General features: G+C 41.9%; 3 protein-coding genes across 3 annotated transcripts; all 3 read right to left on the bottom strand.

Moving 5' to 3' along the window:
* Window positions 1-6,333: 6,333 nt before the first annotated feature.
* Window positions 6,334-7,766, bottom strand: LOC125316482 (G-type lectin S-receptor-like serine/threonine-protein kinase At4g03230). Its single transcript, XM_048284823.1, has 3 exons — window positions 7,623-7,766; window positions 7,448-7,533; window positions 6,334-6,676 (listed from the first exon to the last, which is right to left on the bottom strand). Exons 1-3 carry the CDS (start codon window positions 7,764-7,766, stop codon window positions 6,334-6,336), a joined length of 573 nt encoding a protein of 190 aa, XP_048140780.1.
* Window positions 7,767-7,892: 126 nt separating this feature from the next.
* Window positions 7,893-10,328, bottom strand: LOC125316481 (G-type lectin S-receptor-like serine/threonine-protein kinase At1g11410). Its single transcript, XM_048284822.1, has 5 exons — window positions 10,316-10,328; window positions 9,289-10,077; window positions 8,844-8,973; window positions 8,503-8,707; window positions 7,893-8,429 (listed from the first exon to the last, which is right to left on the bottom strand). The coding sequence occupies exons 1-5, from the start codon at window positions 10,326-10,328 to the stop codon at window positions 8,001-8,003; spliced, it is 1,566 nt and encodes a 521-aa protein (XP_048140779.1). The 3' UTR covers window positions 7,893-8,000.
* A 4,964-nt stretch (window positions 10,329-15,292) lies between these two features.
* LOC115731468 (G-type lectin S-receptor-like serine/threonine-protein kinase RKS1) lies at window positions 15,293-19,073 on the bottom strand. The gene is made up of 8 exons (XM_048284821.1): window positions 19,008-19,073; window positions 17,575-18,805; window positions 17,134-17,259; window positions 16,797-16,999; window positions 16,514-16,724; window positions 16,169-16,406; window positions 15,911-16,061; window positions 15,293-15,812 (listed from the first exon to the last, which is right to left on the bottom strand). The coding sequence occupies exons 1-8, from the start codon at window positions 19,071-19,073 to the stop codon at window positions 15,507-15,509; spliced, it is 2,532 nt and encodes an 843-aa protein (XP_048140778.1). The 3' UTR covers window positions 15,293-15,506.
* Window positions 19,074-19,847: the final 774 nt, after the last annotated feature.

Below are 19,847 nucleotides of genomic sequence, written 5' to 3'. Positions count from 1 at the left end.
ATTGGATCGAATATGTGTTATTGACTTGATTGAATGTGCTTGATCGATCGTCTATATCGATAATTTGATTAAATGCTTTGACCGATTGCCAATTGATTTGTCGACTATTGAGGGATGAGCATTCTGTTTATATATGCAAAGTTTGGTAGATAATGTGTGTATCTATGTGACCCTATGTGGGTTCAAGTCGCATGTTTGGCATGAAATGGCCTGTGGCCGAGTCTATGAGCCTGCTCATACGGGTAAATGGCTAAATGTTAAAATGAGAGTTGAGTGGTATTCGACATGCTGGTGTGGCTATTTGATGGTTGGTCCGCCAATCATTGTCTTCTGATTGGCTGGATATCCCCGACAATCACTGTTCTTTGATTGAATCGGATGCACGACGGTCATTGTACTCTGACGGATCGGATGCCGGTCGCAGCTAGTGAAGGACCGAAGCCTTTATAGGGATTCCCGATAGATCCATTCCGTGACGATCGGAATTACACGGACTATTAGATGCCGTCGCCGGAAGTAAGGGACGATGCACGGTGCTGCCAGAAAGAGCACCAATCGACTAGTGTGCTGGCACCAACCGACTAGTGTGCCTGATCGAATGGTTTTGACCATCAATAATTGGACAATGAGTGGTGTTTTGTGTGTGGATTGATATAATATACTGTCGGTGGAGTCACCGCTATGACTGTCACGTCATGGATTGTTTAAATTGTTTAACGCGATTGTCGTGTCACTTTTGCATTATTTATTGCAACCGTCATATCGTGTCTATTTTGTTTTATACGTGTGGCATCCTGGCGGGTAAGTTGCATGTGGTTGAAATATCCGCTCTGTACTATGTGATCCGTTGATAGGACGTTCGAAACGAGTCAACGTCCTAGCCGAGCTTAGGCGTCGACTCACCGAGAAGTATCTCACCCCGTCGTGGTTAACATTTTTCGTGTCCAAAGTGATGGAGTTTAGGATCTTTTGGAGTTGATGCCGATGGCTGTAGCCATATAGCCTCTTTATGGGGTAGTTGAGAAGTGAACCCTTCCCGACCCTATTACCTTTTTGTTGGTCTTAGGAAGCCACCTCAAGTTATGGGGTTGTATAGGACAGAGGCTACGAAGGGTTAGTTATCACCCACTTTTGATATTGTATCGATGACTGTATTTCGTTATTTGACTGTTATGAATGTTCCTACCTTGCTACCCTTGTTATACTTATACATTGGGAGAGTATACGTTTCCGCATGCGTAATAAATTTCAAGGGTCGGTAGCGTGCCCGGGACGCTATCCTTTATGACCCGAGGGACGAGATGGCGGGGACGCCGCGTGCTCGAGGATCGGGGCGTGACAAAGGAAGTGATGGAGAAAGGGATTTGGATTTCTTGGATTTGAAGCTCAATAGAAGAGGGGCTAGTACATGTTCATCCGCACTAGCCTCGGTATGTTAATTTTCCGGCGTCGGTTCCACGTTTCGAATACGATTTACACATGATTTTTCTAAGTCCCTTTTGGACAAAGCTACGGTTTCACATTAGGTACTTGCATTCAGAACTTAACATACATATGTACTATGCAAATCTTTTTAGAAGTGGCTTTCTAATAATAATGTAAACTTGCTTGTCATGCATTGACCGTAGTAATCCCGACATCATTAATAGAAGCAGAACCAATGCCATTACTAGATAACACATTCGCTCCATGGTAACTAGAAGTTAGCATGATTTCGAAGTATGCATTGTAGGTTCTAGGTTTCAAAAATTAGGGACTTGGTTATAAGGGGTAGATTCCGGTAGAACTCGAGATTCGAAACCTAGAACAAGTTTTTGTGTTTTTCTTGTTCTATGTATTCAGGCTATCCTGCGGTATTTTATGGCACCTTATGATGAGTGTGTAATTTGAAAATACTAGTATGAGCTTCCATATCTAGCGATATCTATGGATGATACTTTTACTTTGTTAATATTTTACAATTATTTGTGTATTTAAATATGAGTTGTGGTTTTGATAAAAAAAAAATATGAGTTGTGGTCAATGAATTATAGCAGCAAATGGAGGTGATTAGAGTTGATGATTTACTGTAATCGTTCAGTTAATAATATAAGTGAAACCTGGATAGGCCATGGAATTGATCCCGAAATCCGTGATAGGATAGATTCTAAATTCTAGAATATGTAGTGTAAATTTCAAGTTTCAAAATATAGGGAATAGCTTTCGACGAGTAGGTTCAGATTTCAAATGGAACTTGGACTATGGAAATCGTAATATTTGACTTTGTCAAACAAAGAGGAAACGTAAAAAAGAAGTGGGAAAATTGACTTGGTAAAAAAGCATAGACCCGTGTAGACATGGATAGCACAACGGAATCAACAAGGAAAGGTGGTTCTCTCACACCCTATTTATGATTTTGATTTGATGCGAATTAATTAGTAGAATAAACATTTCATCATTGATCGTCGTACCTCAAAATCGTGAACAACCTGTAGATTTTTTTCATTATGTAAAAATTTTGTTGACATCATAGAAAAACTGAGGATGGATTTTGGTAATGCCCCTGGATGGGATATAATCAGACATGTTTCGTTCATAAATACTCTAAATTAGATAAAACCCAGCTTGGGAGAGATGATAAGCTTAGATAAGATTATTCGTACCCCAAAGAATATTACAAGAAAAAAGGAAAACTAGAACGGTGTATTGAGAGGGGGAGGGGTGGCGGCCTCTCGAAGGTGATGGTTGTTGTTCCGAATGCCTAATCTTTATACAGTACCAGTACATTGGCAAGTCGCACGGTATATCTCTTCAAGATCTGTTGCACACATGTAAATTGATAAAATTGCCAAAAAAGTCTCAAACTTATCGCAATTATGTCAATTCAATCATAATTTTTTTTTTGTCAATTGAGTTCTAAATCTTTTACATCCGTGTCAATTCGGTTCATTCGGCTAATTTTGACCATAAAATGTTTACTTGGACGCCAAATGTTCTAGATAGCGTGGGCGATGCTGACGTGGATTATTATTAATAATATTTTACTTTTTGAATTTTTATTTTATTTTTTATTTATTTCCCTTTCTTTCTTTTTTTGCCCCTGTTTCTGGCCAATTGATGCATGTTGATGGGCTAGAGGAAGAAGGGAAGAAAAAACAAAGAAAGAAAATGAAGAAAAAATGAAAAATATTGAAAAAATTAAAATACCATAAAAAATTATCAACGTCGGTATCGGTCGTGCCACGTATGATAGTCAGCATTCTCATCAATTATTTCCTGTCAAAATTTTCGAATTGATTGAATTGGCATAGTTACAATAGATTTATAATTTTTTTTTTGGTAATTCTTCCTATGTAAATTGGTAGTGGTGGTTGTGTTCCTCAAGGGGAAAATCATGAGGTGATTACCGTAGTGACCACGCTTATGCCATTGTGGTCAAGCGAAATCAGTCATAGAGAGAAGGTCTCTTAAGTGATGACCACATCATGTGACAATGACTTACAGAAATGCCGGGCACTAATTAAAGAAGCAGGTATGCGAAATTCAAAAGCAAAAAGATTGATTAGGATGCATACCATATGATAGCTCAAATAGTTTTGTAAATTACATTAAACAAACTAAAAATCGAGGGATTACACGGTAGACTATCCAGCGACTTAGCTTTAGTGTATACCAATCATGTTGCCAGCTGTCAAGAAAGTGATGGCTCAAGGTGTACAGAAACATATGGACTACTTCAACGATCTCAACCTCTTGTTAAGGTTACCCAAGTAAGTAAAAAATACGAAAGGGACCGGCTGACGTGGCACCACACAATCAATGGTTATAAAATTCTAGTGGTAAGGTAGTTGGGCCGTCCGTTTAAATCAAATTGATTCCTTTTTTTATATTTTTTGTTTTAAATTAACTTCATTGTCTAAGTCGATTTCAGCTTAATGATTAACTGCCTTCTAATCTCTGGAAGATTTGCGCCTGCCTATTACTTATACCAAACATTATGATTCCAGGTTCTAACAAATAGGATTACAGGTCGATGCCGAGTTCGGCAAAGTCTCGAGAACTATTGCGATAGATTTTAGAGTGAATTTGTGTTGTTTGATTAATCAAGGGCTAAGAGAGTGGCAAACTAGTGGCCTTCGATGATCGAGATTGTAAGGCCGTTCGCAGAAGCCGCTTCGTCTCTTGTAGATAGATTCGGGCCATGGTACTTGCTCTTGAAAATGTACGCAGGTCGTTCCGGAGATGTGAGAACCATGTCATTATTTGCCAACATGAGCACAACCGTGGACATGTTCGGCCTATCCTCCGCAGATTCTTTGTCACGTCCCGACCCTCGGATACGTAATATCCCTATCAAATCGCCTCAGGTCATAATGATAACGTCCTAGGTACGCTATCGACCCACGATAACATATGGCACATGCGGAAATGAACAAACTCCCAACCATACAAAACAACAGGGATAGTCAAACATAACACCCGTAACAGTAGGATATCAAAATATATACCTATCAGATAATAACTAGCCCTATGGAGCTACAGACAAGGCAAGATCAAATCCTCATCTACTCCAAAAAGAATCAACGGCTCCCAGCCTACGAATTTCATCACTTCGGACCTGAAAATGTTCCCACAAAGGGGTGAGATAAAAATCCCAACGAGTCAACGCCTAAGCCTCGACGAGGGTGATGATTCATCCGGATACCATATCGGGCAATCACATATTCATATCAATCACATGCAACTTGCTTGACATTAAGTCACGCAGATGTGCACCATGAATATAACGTGAGATCATGCCAACTCGAGACGATCATCAAGGCAATCAAGAATCATGGTACACTTAAACATAAAGCAACATTGGACAGCACACGTAGTTCATTTATTAATGATGATTTTCGTGAATGAAATTCTTTGGATCCATACAACGCAATGCTGGGGTCCATTAATTCGACCCGCACAACACAATGCCGGAATCGACTTCTGATAAACATGCATCGTCCCGACTCCTTTCGGCAACGGCAACCACAAGCGATAACTCGATATCTCAAGTAGGCATTCCCTAAAGGGCTTCGGTCCATCACAAGTCACGACCAAGAACCGACAATCCATGACTCGACATGGAAGGTCGGGCAACCGACAAGTCGTGTGATTCGTACAAAAAGATACGATACGATACGAACTTGACAGGCCACGAATCATCATCCATCATGTGATCACTCAATTCATCCATTAGTCATTCCACTTACTTTATTTAAATTATAACCGGATACCCAAAACTTGAACACGGGCCATTTTCATGCTACGTGCATCACAACAGACAATTGAATGCATATCGCTATCTACCAACTTTTGCAAGTAAATACAGGATGGACGGTTATCAAACGATCATGCAATCATGACAGTCAATGGCCTTCTATTTATAGGCAATCCGTGCTAATAAGTCAAGTTAAATATAAACCCAATTCGACTATGTCAACTAAAATCCATAATAACAAAATTATCGCTAATCAATTATTAACTAATCGATCGCTCTTGGCTAATCAATCCTTCGCTCACTATCAAGCAAGGCCAAACACAAAATAAGCAATCTCAAATCAGACAGCCATAAATATGACTAACCCAACCGATTATGGCCATTTAACCTAAATCCACTTTCTCACCTAGCCGGCCCTAATCGAACTACCTAAACGCCTAATAATATAGGAAGACTAATCCAAACGTAATTAAAGACCTAATCAAGGATTAGAGGTCAACTCACAGTCAAATACTCGAGTTGAGATTGGTGGCGGTCCTCGAAAAATTCTTCGATGCGAGCCTCGAACTCGAACGATCCGCGAACCTTGGTTTCCGTCCAACGAGTCCAATTCTTTAATTTCTTTGGTCCACGGGCCCAATTCAAGGCCCAACTTCGAAGCCCAACAAGGTAAGACACGGCCCAAGTCAAAATGGGCTTTGGCTCCACTCGATAGGCCCAGATAATCTCGGCCCAAGCCCAAAACAGGGCACCCAAGCCCAGAAAACAGGGGAGGCCGAGACTGTTTGGGGCTGGAACGGCGGCTATGGGCGGCGGCCGGAGCTGGGGTCGGCGGCCAAAGGTTGGGGAAGGTCAAAGGGTGTCTTCGGTGGTCGGTGGTGGCCGGAGCAGCGACGGCAAGGGCAGAACAGTCCGGTTTCTCCAAAAACAGGGCAGATTGAGCAGTCCGGACGGCGTCGTGTACAGTTTCAATTTCGGGGACTGATCTGGGGGTTTTATTTAGATGGAAATGTCGTAGAGAGGTAGAGGAAGGTGTGTACAAAGTTTGGGGTGGTTTCGGGCCCTTTTGCTATGCGAACGGGCTCTGTTTCTCCAAGTCAGTCTTTAAAACTGCACTGTACAGCAGCAGGGGAGGGTATTCCGGTTCTGTTTTTTGGTCGTTTGGGGCGGTGGCCGGCGGGATTGAGTGCGGCGGCGGCTGGAACACGTCCAACGGTGTCTGAGGAGGTTGCAGGTGGCCGGAGACAGGAGCTGGAGGCGGCGGAACCGGCGAGCTTGAGCTCACACAGAACCGGCCCCAAAACAGGGGAACCGGGCTGAGCTTCTGGTTTTCCGGCTCTCCAGCGAGCTGCGGCGGTGACGGGCGGTTGGCGACGGTCGAGGGGGTCCTGAGGGGTGGCTTGGTGGTGGTGGTGGGCGTCGGTGGCGACTGGAACGCCGCTGCAGCTCCCAAAACGCAACAGCAGCAAACTCGGCCAAAACAGAGCAGGGGGTGCTGAGTCGCTTCCAGGGGTGATTCCGGCGACTCCCGGTGGCGAAGACGGCGGCGGCGGCCTTCAATGGATAGAGGAGGATGTGATGAAGGTCGGGTGGTGAGCTGGTGGGGCGTCGTTCACTCAAGGGCAGCGAACAAGGGAGAGAAGCTCTGTTGGTTTTTGCCAAAAAAAACAGAGCAGGGGTAGGTTTTCTTAAAAACCTACGTAGAGGGAGAGAGAGAGAGAGGCGGTGGAGAGAGGCGGTGGAGGGAGGGAAAGTCAAAGATGACTTTTGACCCAAGAGAATTCTAGAGAAAAGGTAGGGCCCACCTACATTATAAACTTTGTCTTTTAATCCATAAAACCATAAGGGCACAATCGTAATTTTCCAAAATTTCAGGGGCATTTTTGGTACTTTGACATATGAGGGTAGATTGGACATTTGGCCATCCAATCAAGGGTAATTCAAGATTCTCGAGGGTCGGCTGGACCAATTTGAAGGCTCGAACTCGAGAAATTTCAATCTCAAATCGAATTAACTAATCAATCGTATTTCGATTCTATGCGACAAATTATTCCAAAAACTAATCGATTTTCGATTTTCAAATTCTCAAAATATAATTTTGAGAGACAAACGAAATTCACAGTCATTCTATCGTCTGAATTTCACTATTTATAGAAGACGAGTTTCAAGGCGTCACATTCTTGCACGCACAAAAGACCGATTTGGATGCACCTCAAGGCCTCCTCTTCGGAGCATGAATCAACCATCGACTTGTCGACAATGCCGGCGCAGTTTCCTTCCTTCCATAGCTCCCATACCTGCGATCGGGTTGTGAGCAAGTAACATGTGACGAGTATTTCAGGCTATGTATTATGTCCTAGTTCAGTCCTAGAGTTCAGATACTTACATGGCCTACCAAACTGGAAGAAGGATTTTCATGGTAATGTGCACTGTTCCTTTTGCCACTGATGATCTCCAACAGCAAAACTCTGAAGCTATAGACGTCGGATTTTATTGAAAATATACCTCCCATTGCATACTCCGGTGACATGTACCCGCTGCCGCAGCCAAAATGAGGGAAAAACAAAGAGGTTTTGACTAATTAGTTGAGCTGAGGTTCTTGAACTCAGCAAACACTTACAGCACTGCGAAGGCGAAAATTCTTACAATGTTCCTACTACTCGATTTGTGTTTCCTTGGTTTTGGTCCTTCCCGCATATCCTAGCCATACCAAAATCCGATATCTTTGGATTCATTGCAGTGTCAAGTAGGACGTTGCTGGCCTTTAAGTCTCGGTGGATGATCCTGAGCCTTGAATCTTGGTGCAAGTACAAGAGTCCTCGAGCCACCCCGGATGCGACATCGAACTGTTTCCTCCAATCCAGCCTCGATCTTTTCGTTGTGTCTGGACCAAGATCAAGATATCAGCAAACCATGGTTTGTCGTCATGGGTTGATGTACGAAATCGGAGTATTCTAGCTAGTGGGAGAGCAGAGGATGTACCGAAAAGGAAGGCATCCAAGCTTTTGTTCGGCATGTACTCGTAAATTAGCATTTTCTCGTCTTCTTCGACACAGCAGCCAAGTAGTCTCACCAGGTTCCGGTGTTGAAGCTTCGCAATCAACCGGACTTCGTTCTTAAATTCCTCAACTCCTTGTCCTGAATGTTTCGATAGTCTTTTGACCGCTATTTCCGTTCCATTGTCCATAACGCCCTGTGAAATTACTTTTCAATTTGCAAGTCTCTGTCAGTTTTTGTAAGTAGCTTTTTGTGTAATGGAAGGTTACCTTGTATACTGATCCAAAACCGCCTTGACCGAGCTTACTGAGGATGGAGAAATTGTTTGTTGCTGAAGCTATGGTGCTCAGATCAAAGAGTGGCACATCTCCGTTTCCTCTGGGTCCGTCGTCGGGGTCTTTTACACTCCGAGAGCCGTCCAAATGTGTTGGATTCATGATATCACTCATTAGTGGATTATGGCTTCTGCAATCTGTTTCCAAGACAACCACATAAATGCCATTACAACCTTGGAGAAATTGTGAGATTCTTCATTCAGGAATTCATTTCGTTAAACCAAATGAAAGTTCTAAGCTTAGTAGAAAGCGTACTGATGGTGAGGACTAAGTGACGCACCTTTCTCTTCTTGATCACCAAGCGGTACAAGAAAGAACCGGCGAGCAGTAGAGCTGTCAAAATTGAAACCGGAACTATCGCAACTGTTGCCTTTCGGCTGAGGGATTTTGCTTTCCTATAACGAGCTGAAAGGAAAGTGCAACACAGTGTTTCAGACTCAATGACCTCGAATGTTCTTGTGCCAAGAATAGAATGAAAAATTCTCTCAGCCTCGACTTGAAACCAGATATCACCCTGCACAGCATATGGGATGCAAAAGCTCAAACTACGTTCCTAGAATCATGGATGTGACTTCTTATGCTCAAGAATTTAATCTGTTTTGAAGTTCGATTCATCATTTGATTGACAATGACAATCTAATGGTACAAATGACGTTGCAGGAGGTAAATCGCATTAATAAAAGTAGTATTATTGACATAGAGTAGCAGAAGCAGGAGTGCCTAACTCAACCGCATCGACCCGTACATATAAATCTTGACCTGTGCCGGCAAATGTTCTTGTATCGACTAAATCACCATGCCATATGAGGCACCCAAAACCTCCCAGGCTCTCATTGGCACTAGCGTAAGCTGTGCAGGAGCAATCCCTCAGGCATTCCTCCTCACACTCCTTCAAGCTCAAGCTCAAGTTAGCACGTGCTTTCGAAGTGTCTGGCACCTTCACGAGTGCCACCGTCACAAATCCTTCCCCGCTTCGACACACTGACACCCCACCCCTCCTTGTGCACCCTGCCGATCCATCTCTTAGGTACCAATCGCCGGGGGACTTGGGCTCAAACCCTGGCAGGCATGTGCACTCGAATTGTGTCATGTTATACGGATTGCAGTTGCTGTTGGGCCCACACTTGCCGTAATAATCACACTGGTCCTTCGGAGCATACCAGTAATCTATCCACTGCTGATCTCGGTCATGCCATGTGGATCGTTGGAGTGACCTTGACGCGTTGAGCGCCATTCTTGTGATGATTGATGCGTTAACGATGCCATACATTATAGAAATTTCGTCTGGGTCATTTACAAAGCTTCTGTTGAAGATGTAATGGTTATTTGTTTCAGGTATGCCGCTCAACTGATCTCCAATCCATGATCCGGCACGCCAGTATGGAACCCCATCCTTGTACAAAAATAATTGAGGGTAGCACGTTGGGTCAATCCTATAGGAGCAATTGCCTGGTGTCGGATTGTCCAGGGACTTCCATGATGTTAGGAACCAGTCCAAACCGGTTTTGCCTGGTCCGGATCACCAAATCTATGACCTGATTGACCGCGCTAGAAGATCATGCAATCAAAAAACATGGACATCTATTCAATCCTGCTAACTAGAACAAAGCTCATACTTTTCTCCCTTCTTTGATGGTGATTTAGGCTTTCGGAATCAACGAAATAAAGAAAGAACAGAAACGGGTCGAGTAGTTTCCTTGATCACTCGGTCATCCATTTGTCCCTCATTTGTTTGTTGTCGCCTCGCCTTCATACGCCATCAGCACAATCGGGAGTCATGTAGTTCATGAAGGGTTGATGAGATGGCAACTTGGAGAAACCCTAACCAGGGCTTCGCACCAAAAATGGTGGAAGGAAGTGATGGAGAAAGGGATTTGGATTTCTTGGATTTGAGGCTCAAAAGAAGAGGGGTTAGAGCATGTTCATTCGCACTCGCCTCAGTATGTTAATATGCCGGTGTCGGTTCGATGTTTCGAACACAATTTACGCATGATTTTTCTAAGTCCCTTTTGGACAAAGCTACAGTTTCGCATCAGGTATTTGCATTCACAAGTTAACATACATATGTACTATACAAATCTTTTTAGAAGTGGCTTTGTGATAATAATGTAAACTTGCTTATCATGCATTGACCGTAGTAATCCCGACATCATTAACAGAAGCAGAACCAATGCCCTTACTAGATAACATATTCGCTCCATGGTAACTAGAAGTTAGCATGATTCCAGAGTATGCATTGCAAGTTTTAGGTTTCAAAAATTGGGGAATTGGTTCAAAGGGGTAGATTCTAGTAGAACTCGGGATTCGAAACCTGGAACAAGTTTTTGTGTTTTTCTTGTTCTATGTATTCGGGCGATCTTGCAGTATTTTATGGCACCTCATGATGAATGTGTAATTTGAAAACACTAGTATGAGCGTCCAATCTAGCATGATATATGGCTGATATTTTTACTTTGTTAATATTTTACAATTATTCATGTATTTAAATATGAGTTGTGGTTTTGACAAAAAAAAAAAAATATGAGTTGTGGTTAGTGAATTGTAGCAACAAATGGAGATTATTAGAGTTGATAATTTATTGCAATCGTTCGCTTAAGAGTATAAGTGAAACCTGGATAGGTCATGGAACCGATCTTGAAATCTGTGATAGGGTAGATTCTAAATTCTAGGATATATAGTGTAAGTTTCAAGTTTCAAAATTTAGGGAATAGCTTTCGACGAGTAGGTTCAGATTTCAAATGGAATTTGGACTATGGAAATCGCAATATTTGAATTGGTCAAAAAAGAGGAAACATAAAAAAGAGGAAGGAAAATTGACTTGGTAAAAGGTCGCTTTTTTAGACCCCGCGTAGACATGGAGAGCACAACGGAATCAACACGGAAAGGAGGTTCTCTCCCACCCTATTTATGATATTGATTTGATGCGAATTAATTAGAAGAATAAACATTTCATCATCAACCGTCGTACCTCAAAATCGTGGATAAGTTCAACTTGCAGATTTTTTTCATTATGTAAAAATTTTGTTGGCATCATAGAAAAACTGAGGATGGATTTTGGTAATGTCCCTTGATGGGATATAATCATACATGTTTTGTTCATAAGTACTCCAAATTAGATAAAACCCAGCTTGGGAGAGATGATAAGCTTAGATAAGATTATTCGCACCTGAAAGAATATTACAATAAAAACAGAAAAATAGAATGGTGTATTGAGAGGGGGAGAGGTGGCGGCCTCTCGAAGGCGATGGTCGTTGTTCCAATTGCCTAATCTTTATACAGTACCGGTACCTTGGAAAGTTGTACGGTATATCTCTTCATGATCTGTTGTACACTTGTAAATTGATAAAATTACAAAAAAAAATCTTAAACCTATTTCAATTGTGTTAATTCATTCCTAATTTTTTTTTTGTCAATTGAGTTCTAAACATTTTACATTTGTGCCAATTCAGTAAATCCGGTTAATTTTCACCATAAAATGTTTACATGGACGCCATCCCTATGTGACGTGATCGGCACCGACATAGATAAATTTTAATACTATTTTTAAAATTTTATTTTATTTTATATTTTTATTCCTTTTCTTTTTTTTCTTCCTTGCTTCTGGCCAGTTGACGCTTGTTGATGAGCTAGAGGAAGAACGGAAGAAAAAAATGAAGAAAAAAAAGGAAAATATCGAGAAAATTTAAATACAATACAAAATTATCAACGTTAGTGTTGGGGCCACGTGTCGGTACATGTTAAGGCGGTTTGCTACGTGGCAGCCGCGGGCGACGCACTCGAGACACGTGTTACGTGCTTGACATGTGTCACCGTCCGGTTTAGCCGCAAGCCGCCGAGGCCGTTAACTCGTCATAAGCTAACTCTACCGCAAGCCGCCGATTGTAAGCTTACCGGTCTAAGCCGATCGACCTATTATAAATGAAAATCGACGTCAATTCATTCTGTCGCCTCTTGTCGGAAATCTCCGTCGTTACTTTGCTGGAACGTAGATCACCGTCCGATCGCCCTTGGTCATCCGACCACCGTGCGCCTCAAGCGCCACCGCTGCACTCTCCACGCCACCCTAGCATCATCCGCTGCCTTTGTTTGGTGCCCTACCCACGACCGCCCTTGGTTATCGTGGCCAACCTAGCCGTTTGTCCGGCCATCCGTTCGTTTGTTCGTCCGTCCGATCGTTTGTTGATATCTCGCTTAGTCGAGGCAAGTAAATCTCCATCCTTACTGCTATACTTTTTATAATTACGGATGCGAGTGTTGAATTCCGGTGAATGATGTTTGTGGTATAGATGCTTTGGATATGATTCCGAGATCTTACTATCTATGAGAATCGTGTTTGCTTTGGTAGGATTCTGAAATCTACCGTTGATGTGAGATATGTTTAGTTGTCTTGGATGATTCTCAATTTTGCGATGTTATAGCTAGTTTAGTCGTTTGGCTTAGGAATCCTACTTGACCTTCGGGTAAGATTTCACCAAGTGAGGAAAGGAACCACGAAACGGAGGGGGGCCCAGCTGATGTGGCCCTAAAAAATTTTAAAAAATAAGAAAATAAAGTTTAGAACGCGATCCACGACACGACAAGTGAAATATTCTAGTGGTGTGGTAGTTGGGCCGTTGATGTAGGTCCAATTGATTTTAGATTTTTTTTTTCTTGGGGTTTGGTTTAGCTTTATTGTCTTGCACGCCAATGACTTTATTTAAGTCAATTTCAGCCTTTTTTTTTCTCGTTTTCCATGCTTGATGATTAACCTTTTTCCGCTTTCTAATCTCCAGAAGATTTGCGCCTGCCTTTTCCTTAAGCCATGTCGGAAAAGCCACTTGCCAAGTTTCTATCAAATTGCTAACTATATATATTCGCTCTGAAACCATAAACTCTCGAGATCTGGAGGCCAGATACAAGAGGAGAATAACTATGAACGATTAAAGTAACTATGAAATAGTTCAGTCACGCCTATATCCAAATACTAATCAAAGTAATCAATCCAATTAAAAGTAAGTTCTATTGTAAATTGTATTAAGTTTACGCAAGTTATGATTATAAATATTCGTTTATGACTATATAATATGAAATGAAATATAATTTCAAGCATATAATAAGAAAAGGGTAAGTCGATAAGAAGAAGTAAGGATATAAAAGAACAACTATGTAAGACAATAAATTAAGAGAAAACCAACCACAGGATATATATGTATTCTAATTTTGGATTAAGTGAGAAATGTTATTGAATTTAAAACAAAAGCCTAATACCAAGAAAAATCCTAAACCGATACACTTGTGATAAATTTACCCCGAACTAATTTTTGGACCACAAAAGATCCTAAACTGATATATTTGTGATAAATTTATACCATTTTGATAAATATGTTATAAATTTGCCCCCATTAGTTTCCGTTAATTTTACCGTCAAATTGTTGACTTAGATGACATGTGGCGCTTAACGGATTTATCAGTTTGGGGTTTTTTACTCCCCATTGATCATAAATGTATCAATTTGAAGTTTTTCGTGTCATTAACTCTATTTTACGAAAGCTTATGAAGGGTAAATTTGTTATATATGTACCAGTTTGAAATTTTTTTTTGTGGTCAAAATATTAATTTAGGGTAAATTTATCACAGTTGTATCAATTTGAGATTTTTGGTGGGAAAAAAAATTAATTTGGAGTAAATTTGTCATAAATATACCAGTATGGGGTTTTTCAAAGCATTAACCCTAAAGCAAAAGCAAGAGGATAAGCATGGCTACCACCTAAGTAGCATCAACACCGACACCGACACGAGACATGACACGCCGACATATCATTTCCAAAAAAATATAGAGATTCGACATGTTGGGAGACATATATTAAACATATATCATGTATATACAAAAATATTAGCGGTGACTTTTTTCTTCTTCTTTTATTAGGGCTTCACGATTAGTTTTTTTTTTTTTGGTTGGCTGGGTGTATTAACTTTGGGGTGGCTGGATATATGACTTGAATACATATATATTTTTGATAAATTTACCTATGACTCCTAATTTATTGAAAATGCTTAAAATTGACCCCGTGTGTATCCAAATGGCATGTCGGAATGCTGAAATCTCATATCGTTAGCGTGTTTGGAGCACCGACCACGTATCAATCGCATGTTGGAGAGTGTCGGACATGACAAAGAAACTTCGAAAAGTATGTGTGCTTCTTAGGGTACTACCCCATCTTTCATGATAAAGCATCCAACAACCCATCAAGGGTCTATATCAATTTCCGTAAAGGAGATTGGCATTAATATGTAGTTGATAAGTGTTATGCATCTTTCTATATTTACATTTTTATTTATATCCTTCAAGTAGTTAAGTCACTCTAGCAAAAACATATCAGGCAAACACAATTAGGGTCACACCACCATGTCGTTATCTTCTATTTGACTCTAAATAGTAACATTACATTAGAACATGGGGTTCGGAGTTCAATTCTTTCGATGCCCTTATTTGCTTCAATTATTACAACTGTCCAATCTCACTCTTGGCCAATTTTCAACCTAAGCATGAGGAGAAATGATAGAATATTTAAATATATCTTACCACGGATATGTCCGACATATTAAGTTTTTAGAATAGTAAGTAGTGATCTCATGAATTTTTTTTTTTTTGTATGGATTTACTCCTCCTAGTACAATAATGCATATGAAATCACGAGAATAACCTAACTTCATCTACAATCTTATTATATCGAAGTTAACTAAAGAAGAAGCATCATGCAATTTGCAGTTTCCAAAATATATCAAACTTATGCAATCCATATCGATTTTACAGCCGAGGCATGCAAACGTTTCTCTTCAGGACTTCTGCCGGCTCAATACACCTTGGAATTCCTGTACCCAATACTTCCATGAACTCCTAGGTTTTCAAAGTGAATTTGTGTTTCTATAACTAATCCAGGGGCGAGAGAACGGCACAACTAGCGGCCTTCGACCATCGAAATCGTAACATCGTTCGCAGAAGCCGTTCCATTGCTCGCAGATAGATTCCCGCCATGGTACCTGCCCTTGACAACGTATGCAGGTCTTTTCGGGGATGCAAGAACCACATCTCTATTTGCCAACATGAACACAATGGCGGACATGTTCGGCCTATCCTCCGCCAGTTCTTGCACGCACAAAAGGCCGATCTGGATGCACCTCAAGGCCTCCTCTTTGGCGCACGAATCACCCATTGACTCGTCGATAACGTCCTCGCAGTTTCCTTCATTCCATAGCTCCCATACCTGCGATTGTGTTGTGCACAAGCGAGTGTTTCAGGCTATGTGTTATGTCCTAGGCTCAGTCCTGTCGCCTGTACTTATTAAAGAGTTCAAATACTTACATGGCCTATCAAATTGTAAGATGGATTTTCCGGGTGATATGCGGTGTTCCTTTTGCCACTGATGATCTCCAACAGCAAAACTCCGAAGCTATAGACATCGGATTTTATCGAAAATATACCTCCCATTGCGTACTCTGGCGACATGTACCCGCTGCCACAGCAAAAAATGATAGAAAAAGAGGGTTTTGATTGATTAGTTGAGTTGAGGTTCTTGGACTCAGTAAGCACAGTAAGCATTGCGATGGCGAAAATTCTTACTATGTTCCGACTACTCGATTTGTGTTTCCTTGGATTTGATCCGCGCCGCATATCCTAGCCATACCGAAATCAGATATCTTTGGATTCATCGCAGCGTCGAGTAGGATGTTGCTGGCCTTTAAATCTCGGTGGATGATCCTGAGCCTCGAATCTTGGTGCAAATACAAGAGTCCTCGAGCCACCCCGGATGCGATGTCGAACCTTTTCCTCCAATCCAGCGTCAATCTTTGCGTTGTGTCTGGACCAAGATTGAGATATCAGCAACCATTTGTTTTCATGCGTTGATGTCATGCGTTGATGTATGAAATTGGAGTATTCTAGAAAGTGGGAGAGCAGAGGATGTACCGAAAAGGAAGGCATCCAAGCTTTTGTTCGGCAAAAACTCGTAAATTAGCATTTTCTCGTATTCTTCGACACAGCAGCCAAGTAGTCTCACCAGGTTCCGGTGTTGAAGCTTCGCAATCAACCGGACTTCGTTCTTAAATTCTTCAACTCCTTGTCCCGAATGTTTCGATAGTCTTTTAACCGCTATTTCCATTCCATTGCCCAAAATGCCCTGTCAAATTACTTTTCAATTGCAAGTCTGTGTCAGTTTTTGTAAGTAGCTTTTTGTGTAATGGAAGGTTACCTTGTATACTGATCCAAAACCGCCTTGACCGAGCTCACTGAGGATGGAGAAATTGTTTGTTGCCGAAGCTACAGTGCTCAGATCAAAGAGTGGCACATCTCTGTTTCCTCTGGGTCTGTTGTCGTGGTCATTTACACTCCGAGAGCCGTCCAAATGTGTTGGATTCATGATATCACTCATTAGTGGATTATGGTTCCTGCGATCTGTTTCCAAGACAACCACATAAATGCCATTACAACCTTGGAGAAATTGTGAGATTCGAATTCATTTCATTAAACCAAATGAAAGTTCTAAGCTTAGTAGAAAGCGAACTGACGGTGAGGACTAAGTGACGCACCCTTTCTCTTCTTGATCACCAAGCGGTACAAGAAAGAGCCGGCGAGCAGTAGAGCTGTCAAAATTGAAACCAGAACTATCGCAACCGTTGCCTTTCGGCTGAGGGATTTTGCTTTCCTATAACGAGCTGAAAGGAAAGTACAACACAATGTTTCAGACTCAATGACCTCGAATGTGCTTGTGCCAAGAATAGAATGAAAAATTCTCTCAGCCTCAACTTGAAACCAGATATCACCCTGCACAGTTTATGCGATGCAAAAGCTCAAACTAGGTTCCTTGAATCATGGATGTGACTTCTTATGCTCAAGAATTTAATCTGTTTTGAAGTTCGATTCAGCATTTGATTGACAATGATAATCTGATGGTACAGAGGACGTTACGGAAGGCAAATCCCATTAATAATAGTAGTATTATTGACATAGAGTAGCAGGAGCAGGAGTACCTAACTCGACCGCATCGACCCGTACATATAAATCTTGACCTGTGCCGGCAAATGTTCTTGTATCGACTAAATCGCCATGCCATATGAGGCACCCGAAACCTCCCAGGCTCTCATTGGCACTAGCATAAGCTGTGCAAGAGCAATCCCTCAGGCATTCCTCCTCACACTCCTTCAAGCTCCAGCTCAAGTTAGCACGTGCTTTCGAAGTGTCTGGCACCTTCACGAGTGGCACCGTCACAAATCCTTCCCCACTTCGACACACTGACACCCCTTCCCTCCTTATGCACCCTGCCGATCCATCTCTTAGGTACCAATCGCCCGGGGACTTGGGCTCGAACCCCGGCAGGCATGTGCACTCGAACTGTGCAGCATTATATGGATTGCAGTTGCTGTTGGGCCCACACTTGCCGTAATAATCGCACTGGTCCCTCGGAGCGTGCCAGTATTCTATCCACTGCTGATCTCGGTCGTGCCATGTGAATCGTTGGAGTGACCCTGATGCGTTGAGCACCATTCTTGTGATGATTGATGCGTTAACGGTGCCATACATTATAGAAATCTCGTCTGGGTCATTTACAAAGCTTACGTTGAAGATGTAAGGGGTAATCATTACAGGTACGCCGCTCCACCGATCTCCAATCCATGATCCGGCACGCCAGTACGGAACCCCATCCTTGTACAGAAATAATTGAGCATAGCCTGTTGGGTCAATCCTATAGGAGCAATTGCCGGGTGTTGGATCCTCCGGAAACTTCCATGATGTTAGGAACCGGTCCAAGCCGGTTTTGCGGTTCAACCCGAGTTTCATGAAAGGAAGCATAGTGTCTGTTGGATAATCAAAGCTTTGCCATATTAACCTTTGGCTAAAATCTTGAACCAGGACTAGATTGCCTGAATCCATAAGCCAGGCTGTAGTAGAATCATTAGACAATCCAGAAGAAACATTTGTGGACCAAACAGGGAAGCTTCCATTCGTCTCACGGAGCACCAAATTTCCATCAGAATGAATTGAAAGAACTCCCGAAGTGCCACTGATTGGTATCTCTCGATTAGCAACCCAAACAACAGTTGGCTCAGAAACTTGGTGATACCAAATTCCGACATAACGGTGGCTAGAATTGCCCGAGCTGAAGAAACCCAGAGCGAATGTTTTACCACTGGAGAGCAAGAGATCGCCATCTTTGATAGGAGTGTTTTGGTCTAGGATGTCCAAGTCCAAGCAAGTACTTACCTGAAGTAGAAAAAGAAGAAACAGGGCATATACTAACCCATTTTCTGTGTTCATGTTGTCTTTTTATCGATGATACTATGATATGATGTCTGAGGCAACAAAAGGGGCTGACCGAATGATCCCTCAAGTACCACGGAGTGTAGTCGAGGTCTTAACTAGTGAGGATCCACCTTTCCCGTGAGTTTAAGCAAGTAATTGTCACCTTTTTGGTCATCCATGTAAATGGAGTGCAAGCTGCAACACCTGTGTTATCCTTTCTAAGCTTCATATTTTCGGTCAATATTTCTCGATCGTGAAACAAGAAAATCGATCGTACTTCATGTAAATTGAAGTAGTGGTCACGTACCTTGGCGACTCACCTCTCCTCCCCTTTCCCTTCACAGCAGCCTAATCCCTTTAACCAACGTGGTCGAAAGAAGTTGCTTGAGGTGTATTTGCTTTCGCATTGAATCGGTTTAAGGTGAAAGAAGAGGGTTCCAGGATAAGAGCACGCTGCTCATCCTAAAGAGCGCTGGACATTCCAAACCGTTGTGACGGAGATGGATAACACGTCGGTTTCCAAATGCTGCGATCTTGACACAGAAACTCTTAGTCGAGCCTGAGAGTTCGAATCTTGAATCTTCTGTTCCTAAGCTCACTGCAGAAACTGAGAAAAAAAGAAGAGTCCTCTCTGTTGACTCATTAACTACAGTTGTTGCCAAGAGAGAGCGAAAGGTGTATTTTTCTTTCTGCCCATGCCTTTTATGAAGTCCAAACGCCTAATGGCTTCCACCAAAATGTCCATTTCTCAGGACTTACTCAAGGCTAGGTCAAATGTGCCATTTGATTTCCTATGAACCCTCTTCAAACTAGTCCTTTATGGTACGCTAGTATTCTTGTTTTCATGTGGCAGAACTCAGCTACCATATTTAAGATGATTCTTTTGGCAGGCTGAAGTTAAATAAAGCCACTAAGTTTACACTAGTGCGACCGAAATGGGCATAAACACCGGGTAAGTAGACCCGATTCTGATTTTGTACACTCAATTGTTCCGGATCACCAA

The sequence above is a fragment of the Rhodamnia argentea genome, chromosome 9 (genome assembly GCF_020921035.1).
Source record: "Rhodamnia argentea isolate NSW1041297 chromosome 9, ASM2092103v1, whole genome shotgun sequence".
In the NCBI taxonomy this organism is placed as follows: Eukaryota; Viridiplantae; Streptophyta; class Magnoliopsida; order Myrtales; family Myrtaceae; genus Rhodamnia; species Rhodamnia argentea.
This window is presented reverse-complemented; position numbering and strand designations above follow the sequence as displayed.